The sequence below is a fragment of the Micropterus dolomieu genome, linkage group LG17, assembly GCF_021292245.1.
Source record: "Micropterus dolomieu isolate WLL.071019.BEF.003 ecotype Adirondacks linkage group LG17, ASM2129224v1, whole genome shotgun sequence".
NCBI classification, from domain to species: Eukaryota; Metazoa; Chordata; class Actinopteri; order Centrarchiformes; family Centrarchidae; genus Micropterus; species Micropterus dolomieu.
In genome coordinates this window covers 19157057-19167123 of record NC_060166.1, presented here as the reverse complement: position 1 = coordinate 19167123, position 10067 = coordinate 19157057, and the positions used below count along the sequence as shown (strand labels likewise).

The 10067-nt window shown below is 41.9% G+C and overlaps 1 protein-coding gene across 1 annotated transcript in view; it reads left to right on the top strand.

The window, feature by feature from the left end:
• Positions 1-8396, top strand: part of fzd4 (frizzled class receptor 4) — a 9327-nt gene extending 931 nt beyond the window's left edge. The window contains exons 2-6 of the mRNA XM_046074407.1: positions 2997-3134; positions 3328-3714; positions 3893-4038; positions 4690-4937; positions 5066-8396. Coding sequence (XP_045930363.1) covers positions 2997-3134; positions 3328-3714; positions 3893-4038; positions 4690-4937; positions 5066-5484 — 1338 coding nt within the window. The 3' untranslated portion in view covers positions 5485-8396. The remainder of the gene's footprint in view (positions 1-2996; positions 3135-3327; positions 3715-3892; positions 4039-4689; positions 4938-5065) is intronic.
• Positions 8397-10067: the final 1671 nt, after the last annotated feature.

Genomic DNA, 10067 nt, shown 5'->3' with positions numbered 1-10067 from the left:
GGGGGGGGGGGGGGGGGGGGGGGGGGGGGGGGGGTCCCAGAGCACATGACAGTTACTAGCAATAGTTGACTATCCCGTGAACTGTTCAGACTGATGGGTGCCAGTGATAATGAGGTGCATGATATGGGCTGACCCCCACAGAGTTAAAATAAGTGGAGTGGTCCCTGCTTTCCTTCCTGTTGTGCCAGGCCGTCATGCTAATTTCAATGAAAATGCCCCCTCTGTCTGTTGACATTCTGAGTTCATGCCCCACACCGCAACAGCTGAGTCTTCAGTGCTATATACTGTACCGGCTTCTCATTAACAATGGTGCCCTCAGTGTCCCCAAGACAAATGCTGCTTGTTTGCCTCATGCACCATGCAAGAAAAAAAAAATTTGATTGGCCCTCTTATTCATCTCCAAGATTTTATTTAAGATTATTATTGGAAAGACTGGTGACACAACATCTTTGGAAATTCAAACAATAGTGTCTATGAATGGAGGTTACTTTTTCTGAAATGACATGTATTCGGACATTTTTATTTACAGATACCCTTTTTCACACCTGTACACACACACCTAGACATCTGCACACCGGCATTAAAAGCAAGATGCTCTTGCGTTAGTATTTCAAGGAAGGTGGGATGTGGAGATGCGTGTGACTGAGTTTTTTTTGGTGACTTTTTATGTGTACAGGTGTTTGAAAATAGGGTTTAACATTATTCAGACATGCTATATTATTATTACACTTCTTAAGAGACATTTGTGTGCATCTGTGTGTGTGTGAGACAGTCAAGGAGCAACTGCAGCCGAAAGCCAAACTGTACTCCTCCAGCTGAAAAGTGTCCCGTAAGATTAGCTGACAACACCACCACCCCCCCTCTCTCTCACACACACGCACACATGCACACACACACACATGCTAAAGAGGACGGAAAGGGGAAAGGGAAACAGTATCCCCTAACATTTGCTCTAATGGGAGGCTTCCTGACTGGTAACCGGAGCAGCTTTTAGCAGTGAAGTGACAGCACTCAGGTTACCAACAGTCAGGGGAAAACACCCAGAATGTGTTACATTACTGTCGCTGGTAAAGCACTCATAATTCATAAGTGAGAAATTGTGTTGCCTCTAATATCATAGTTTCTGCTTTTATAAACTTTTTGTGAATTGAATCATGTGCAATCAGAAAAACAAACCTCCACACACACACACTCACACACAGGGCGACTGTGCAACTTTTTTAATTTAATCAACAGCAAATTACTCAGGACAACTCCAATCCGTGTGGTTCAGTTTGGGAATAAAAGATTCTCTATTTGTGGTGAGAAACTTAATACTGTATTCAGATTAGCCACTCTGCTCCATTTGCAGAGATAACTATGCGCTACAACCCAGATACTGATCAGAGAACAGTGTAACACATTTTGTTCACTTTGACTCAGATAACTGACTTTGACTTCACATATTGCCTCACAGTCATTAGTACAGTCAGCAGTTGTGAATCACGGTTTAGACTCAAAATCAAAGAAAAGTCTTGTTTTTTGTCCTAATGTAAAGTCCTGTAGGTATGTAACAGAAAAGTAGCTCATGGACTCTACTTTTACTCTTATATGATTTATTTCACGGTTGTAAATTTTATAGGCCAAGATTAACATGGTGCACAGATGCACACTTTTTATGTTTGCTTAGCAAATAAATTCTCACAGAAATTAAGAGTTGTATAATGTTTCTGTGTATTTATTTCCCAACCATGACACCCTTCTTGAATTTATGTTTCGTTTGGGCTCCTTTCAAGGGCTGCTTTCAAGCTGGGCTTTCTTTATCACTGGATCAAGGCTGCACGGCCCACAGCATTTTGTTCTTATTACAGCCCATTAAATATTTAGGTATTTGAGGTATAAATGAGAAAAGGCAGAAAGCCTCCACTCTGACACGTTTTAGTATTTAAAGTCGGCCTGTCCAAGCTCCCGGAGCGTACGCTTGTTTCCTTTACCTGAAGGAAGCCGATTGAAATGCATTTCACTGCAAAGGCATGAAATCACTTAAAATTGCAACCTTTTGTAACCCTAGAGTACTTCTTCCCTCACATCCCCAACCCCCTCAAATAGTCATATGTGACTTCAGACTGTACACTATCTTTATAACCCTGACTTAGATATCTATTTCAAAACCACTGCCATGGGACAAAGAAAACTGAGCCTTGGATTAGCAGGATTATGGAGCATTACAGGGCACATGCCCTCAGTGATGTTAAATTCACAGATTGCTTTTAAAGACGCACAGTTGTATGTATAACCTTGGTGCAGGTTAGTGTTGGCCGTGGTGTTTCGACTCATATTGTGGAGTTTTCTTATAATTAGAAGTGAAAGTAGAGACCCACCACTAGAAAAGGTGATGCAATGTATTGAAAGCAGAAGTATAGTGAGTGGTATATGCAAGGAGGTGGAGGATTCACACGTGGGAGTACAGGGTGTAGCCACCTACCAGCTGTAATCCTGTTGTAACATATAGAAAGTGGCCCATGGGGTAGTCACACCACTGTTTCCCCTTCTTTAACAAGCACTACACCACTGGCAGGACTTACCTACTACTTCACAGTTTGCTTTAACTTGAACTGGAACAAAGCAGTGCACTGAAATGTGACATAATATTGGATAACTGTTACAATCTTACAGCACTTTCAGTCAATGAAGTTGAAATTGGTTTTGGTATACTGTTTTTTCACTCCTCAATATGTTTGTTTCCCTCTTTTCTCTCTATAAAAATACAGTAGCTGTTATTTGGATGTACTCTCACGCCACATTATTGTAATCGTAATTCACATTTGCAGTATCATCTCTTTAAGCCCATTTTATGACATATGTGTTATTTCTTTCTCTTTAAACTTGCTCTGCAGTCACTCTTTACTGTATGCTATAAACTCTCACTACAGAATACACACACCCTGCAGAGTTGTGTGAAACATACTAGGAGCAAAATGTTTAACATGTCATCTTTTATCTTCCATTTTCTCCAGTTCTTCCTGTGCTCAGTCTATGTGCCAATGTGCACTGACAAGGTTCCCATCCCCATTGGGCCATGTGGCAGCATGTGTCTGTCTGTCAAGAGAAAATGCCTCCCAGTGCTCCATGAGTTTGGCTTCATATGGCCTGAGGTGAGTCACATCTTACATATATTAACAAATATAACTTTAGGATGTTGTTAAATGGTGTGGATAATAGGATTTAGGAAACAAATAGCAAACATTTTTAATCCCATATAGTTTATGTAAATTTGCTCATCTTCACAATATATCACAGCCTTAATAAGCAACTAGAATGCCGTTTCCCATCATGTCTGATCTCCAGGTGCTGAACTGCAGCCTCTTCCCACCTCAAAACGACCACAACCACATGTGCATGGAGGGTCCGGGGGACGAGGACCCACCCTACCAGCCCGTCCGCCATCCACCCCACCAGGAGGAGTGTCAGGCCCTGGGATCTGCACCTGACCAGTATACCTGGTTAAAACAGACCGAAAGCTGTGCTCTCCAGTGTGGCTACGAGAGCGGGCTCTACCGACGGGGGGCCAAAGTCTTCACAGACGCATGGATGGCGGTGTGGGCCGTGCTGTGCTTCCTGTCGACCACTCTGACAGTCCTGACCTTTCTGTTGGATTCGCAGCGCTTCTCCTACCCTGAAAGGCCCATCATCTTCCTGTCTATGTGCTGTAATCTTTACAGTGTTGCCTACCTGGTGAATGGGAGATTCTGTATTACATACTCACATTGAAGTTAATTTGTTGGGAGAATAAATAAAAAGAAAGATAATAATAACTGTGAAATAAAAACAATACATACAACTTAATTTATAGTTGTTCATTTAAAGTCTTTTTTTCTCCTTCTCCACTATCACTTTTTGTCCTTTCCTGCAGGTGCGGTTGACTCTGGGTAGGGAGCGGGTTTCCTGTGACCTGGATGCCACAGCAGTACCAATTCTAGTCCAAGAAGGGTTGAAGAGCACCGGCTGCGCCATAGTCTTCCTCCTGCTCTATTTCTTTGGCATGGCTTCCTCACTCTGGTTAGTACAAGCAAACACAGACACACATCTTTTTTAGCGCATCAATCCTTCAACTCTTTGTCCCATTGTAATCAGCCGTTGTGAATGGACTTTGGTGGAACAATTGGAACACGAGACTTGCATCCTGTTTTCTTTAAAGTCTAACTATCCTGTCTCATAACCTCTGTGCCACATGGATTCATTTCCACATACAAAGGCAGCCTTTGTAAAAAAAAAAAAAGGCTCTTTTTTTGAGTGCGTGCTGCACTGTAGTTGCAGTGGAAACACACTGCTGTCACAGCTCTTTTTCTTCCTTTTCACTTTGCCCTTGTTTTCCTGTTTGTCTTCCCTTTTGGAGGAGCAACACACTGAAAAACCCAAGGACTTCACTCTCTCCTAAAACATGACCACAACTCTCTGTTATGTAACTCATTATCATCTGGTGTCATGATGAGCTAATTACAATAAAGGCCTGTATGTGTCTGCCTTATGTTTTTGTCATACATAAGGCAAAGTTAAATTTTGAGCAACTCTAGCAGTAAACAGTAGCACAACGTTGCCTGATCATTCTGTTTCCAGGAAACCTTTCATTGTATTTCATAACCAAATTGAATGCCAGTTCAGTAGGGCAATCTGATTGCCTCTTCTCACTCTTCTTGCTCTCTCTTTCAGGTGGGTGATCCTGACTCTCACTTGGTTCTTGGCTGCTGGACTGAAGTGGGGCCACGAGGCTATTGAAATGCACAGCTCCTACTTCCACATAGCAGCCTGGGCCATCCCAGCGGTCAAAACCATTGTCATCCTCATAATGAGGCTGGTGGATGCAGATGATCTGACGGGACTCTGCTACGTTGGCAACCAGCAGCAGGAGGCGCTTACGGGCTTTGTGGTGGCACCACTGGCCACATACCTTCTAATAGGTAATTGCAGTATGATAGTACAATCAGTGTATCTACATATTCGGACCCCAAATTAGTTCTTTAACACATAAGTGATTATTTTTTATCTTGTGGTCCTTAGATAACTTGTTTTCCTTTCTGCACCTCAGGCACTCTGTTCATCTGTGCTGGCCTAGTGGCTCTTTTCAAGATCCGCTCCAATCTTCAGAAGGACGGCGCCAAAACAGACAAGCTGGAGCGTTTAATGGTGAAGATCGGCGTGTTTTCTGTTCTCTACACTGTCCCAGCGTCCACCGTCATTGGCTGTTACCTCTACCAGCTCTCTCACTGGGGGGAGTTCAGGGCCAGCCCCCGGGACTCGTATGTGGCGTCAGAGATGCTTCGAATCTTCATGTCACTGCTTGTTGGCATCACATCAGGCATGTGGATCTGGTCCGCAAAAACCCTCCACACCTGGCAGCGCTGCTCCGCCCGCCTGCTCAGGGACAGTAGGGCGAGCCGAGGGGGCAAGAGGGCACCGGGCGAGGGCTGGATCAAGCCGGGGAAAGGTAATGAGACAGTGGTGTGAGGAGAATGAAAGAGAACGGACAGGAATGGACTTCTGCCTGGTTTCCCCTCGCCCAAAGTCACTCTGCCTAAGAAGAGAAGGAGAGGACAGAGAAGAGAGAGAGGGATGAGAGGGAGATGAACAGGGACTGTCTCCAGGAAGCCACTGGATGTAATGGCATCATAAAAGCTCACTGTGAGTCCTTAAGCATGTCTCATCCCCGTCTAAGTGACTCTGAGCCTCTCACAGGGGTAATGGAGGAGGAAAGTGCAGGTTCGGGTCGTGCATAAGTAGCAACAATAGCCTCTCTACCTCTGTTAGACTTCCTTTGCCCAGAGAGACAGAGAAAGCAAGAAATGAAGGAGAGAGAGAGACGGGAAAGGCAGAACAGAAGCACCAATATGCAGACCAGACACACCGATAAGCTGTGTAGCACCACGTCTACCTCTCTGTCTCTCTTTTCTCCAGAGCACTCAGCGGAAGAGACTGAACCTGCTGGATACAGTAACCCTTATACCGTTGTGTCTTTTTCGGGTCTTTTTGAAGTTTGAATTTTACACTGGAGGGTCTTGGTGCAGACTTTAAACAGAGGTAGGTTGACCTTTCCCAAAAGCATCTGACAACTTGAGTTCCTGTGGGTTTTTTATGTCCACACTGGAAAAACAAAACAAAAGAAATACCAGACCAAAAGTAAAATCGGATGGAAACATATAAAACAAGGCCTTAAAATCAATGAAGTTTTACATTTAAACAACATTATTATCCATTTTTGTAAATTATTGCCTTTTGTACAATATAAAAGAGAAGATGATTTTAATTGCTCAGATTTTGTGGGGGGAAACCAACTCTAAGCTGTAATAATGCACTATAATTTTATACAACATGTGAAGTGTGTGCGCTTGTTACAAGTGCATTACCAGGGACAGCAGAGATGGGACTAGTAACAAGTCATTACACAATATGTTAATATGCAGAGAGCCTTTTAACAGAGAGAGTTTGGCCAGTTCTTCTCTGAAAAAATAACTCGAATGTGGTCTATTGCTCAAATGAATACAAATCTACTCAATCACTTTTCTTACAAATGTTGTGAAAGCAGAGAAACACAACAAGAGATTATTTTTTTAAATCTGTTTTGTACATTTAAGTAAAGTCTGTGGTAGCTATTAAATCATACTGCAATGAATCCTGGGAGCAACCCAGCTGTACCTTTTATTGACCCATAAATGCGGACGCGGTAAGGTGTCTGGAAATGTAGGCCTGCATGTTGTCTGTGGTCTACGAGAAGCCCAGCTAACTTCCAATGATGTGTGCAGTCTTCTTGGAAACCCTGCACTGTGTGTGCTCTCGAGTTACCGTGAAATCCAGGAAATTAAATTATTCCCTCTGCCCTCTTCTCCAACCATCGGACCTGAGGCAGGTTAAAGAATTAGAGGTTATTAGACAATCATCTGCCAAAAGACACATTATGCAGGAACAAAGAGCTGTCACAGACACACATGCAAATGTATGCAGGTATACTCGCATGGGAATCAGTTCCCACAAATCTCATCCTCTGACTTACACATGAAATAGTTATGATCAGTAACAGTAATACAACAGTAATAATAATCTGCCTAACAATCGGTTTTGACTTTCTGTTTAAATAGCCTCAGTTCATTGAGGCCATCACAGAAGCACAATGAAAGTGGCAGCCTGCATATCTGTACGTCTGTCTGTCTGATGCTCTCATTGGCCCACTGCCTGCCTGTTTCTCTTTAACCTTGTCTGCTGTGTTGTGGCTCGTTTCCCAGACAATCAAGTTATCCCTGGAAAAGATTATTGTACATTACATTTCAGATTTCATGGATGATGGAGATGAGACTTTCAATAATTGTCTCCAGAGGTGCATCTCCCACCGTTTTAATCTCTCTCAATAACTACTTATAGCATGTACTAAAAGTATGAATTTAAAAGTTATTCCTGGTCCTGACTTGTCACGTCTTACTGCTGCATCCACCAAATTCTGCGACTGCCCCGTGTAACGTATATTTGCCTGACAATCTATCTATCAAAGCTCTTACGTTTCAGTGAGTCTTTGAATGTATAATACGTGGGTTGTGTGTCACATTACGTCGTCTACATTTAAGTAGAGTAAATAATATTTGGTTCTGGGCTTTTTAAATGTATAAGGGCTTGAATCATTTGGAGCTTTGCCCACCTGTGTGTCATCTAAAACCAGATTGTGCCTCACTCAGCCTGTCACAGGTATTTTTTTAAATGAATGTTTAGAATGGTAGGAAAATCCTTTTTAAAGTGTGGGCTGCCCTTTTCCCCCAAATATGTCAGATGTAACTAAATGTAATATCACCCTTATTGCATTCAAATATACTTTTAGTGGTTCTGGTGAAACTTAGAGCCCTGAAAAACCAGTGTTTCTCAAACCAGCATACCATGGCACACTTATTAAATTTCCAGTTTAACAAACATTACATTTAGTTAAAGTAAATTGAATTACCCTTTGACCACCTCCCCCTCTGAGCTTATACATTTCCCCTCTTAAACTCTCTTAATGTTTTGGTCGTCTACTCTCAGATTACCACTGTGAGCTTCAGGTGACATTTCCAAACAATCACAGAGTAGTTGAAACATGATGAGTGTGTGCCACGGCCTACTGAAGATTGAGAACCACTGGTGATACAGATTTGTAAAAACCCCACATATGAATAAATGTAGGGAGGGTCGGGGTGGGGGTGGGGGGTCAGTTCATCAACACTGATCGTAGCCTTTAAGGTCTAGACTGTTGCTTTGTGTAGAAAACTTGTTGTCTTGATGATTTTATCGATGTATTATAAAAGAAATTGCTAATTTATCCTTGTAAAAAGTGACAAAAATTGTTATTTAAAAACACTTTTGTATCAGAAGAAGATGATGAATAAAAACGTTTTGGTTTCCAACATGGTGATGCCATTTTGTGTGTTTATGTATGAACATGTGTGTGTGCTACAAATTAGTGCAATAGAAATTGGGCTGCAGCAAATTTTTAGTTTTCATTATTTTTCAATATTAACTGATTAATCTTTATACAATGTTAGAAAATTTTGAAAAGCGCCTGTGTGTCAATTTTTCTTAATAATTAATTCATAGAATTAACAAACATGTAATAGATTCAGAGGAGGCATTAAAGATTAGACTGATGAGTAATCCTGCCTCAGTGTGACATATAGTGACATTTCCTTGCTTCCTAAAAGCCACAGCCAGCAAGTTAAGAATATGAGTGAGTGAGTTCGGGGTTCATGTAGTACATTGCATAAAGTCTTCTGCATGTCCTCGCATTTGTGTTCAGTTAATGGGTTGAGCAATGCTGCCACCTCTTGTCTGATGAGACAAATTAAATGCTTGTGCTGTATGAGGTACTAACGCTCTTGAAGATTTGTTTGCAGCCCCTTAAACTATCTAACTGTGCACATCTATACAGCAGTGACTCTGTTTTGTGTTTCTTTCGAACAGTTACTGTGGGTTAGGATACGAAAAATGCTCCATAACCACTACATTTGTTTTGAATCCACAGCGGAAACACATGATTATACTGTGTAAACATTACCCTATCGTCAATCACATCTCATCAGCTATGAACTTAAGACCCACCCAACACACGCTAACTTACAGCACACCCAGAAACATTCACAGGAGCACACACTCACAGCTCCTCTCACTTTAAAAGTTGTTGCAATTTGGTTTTAAAACTATACTTAATGCACGCTAGATTGCAATTTACCAGCGCAGGGGTAAAATTGCATCTAGAGAAACTGATTAATTCTGGTACTTGAATGTGTGTGTGTGTGTGTGTGTGTGTGTGTCAGCAAGTCCAAATATCTAAGTCTGCAGCTCAGATTGCCTTCCTGTAATTTACTGTGAGTGAATTGAGTGTTTGTTTAAGAACTCACTCAAAAGCCTGAGGTATAGGGAAAGTGACAGCATCTACTGCTCTATTGTTTCCAGATGTGGCTCCACTAACACACACACACACACACACACACACACACACACACACACACACACACAACATGCACAAGCAAGCACGCATGTTCACAAACTGACATGCACAATCACACATACACAGAAAGAAAAAGGAGGAGTTAAATGAGTTCAATGCTCTGAAATTCATACCCTAAATGGTGGTTTCTGTATACGAGAGTGTGCATGTGTATGCGTGAGTTTGTGGCAAAGCATACAACATGCTGCAGTTGTTCTTTCTAGTCTGTTACAACTTCCCTTTTCACTGAATGCAACTGGTCATTTTATCTCCAGGTTTCTCCTCCTAGGCAGCGGTTTCCACATTTCTGTGGTTTATTTAGAGATTCAGTGTCTACTTTCAACTCAACAGCTCACGGCTCACCCTAAATTATGATTTTCCAACCTTAAGAATATCAGAAAATTACATTTCTAACTTCAATTCTTACTCACAAATGACAGCTTTCACAGCGTAACCTCTGGATATCCGCTCTTGTGGTGACATTTGGACACAACCAGTTCATACTGTAAACACACACACACTGTTCCACTAGCGAACAGCATGTTAGTTTCTTTCTTTTTTTTACGAGGCTGAAAATGTGAAAGGGCCCCAT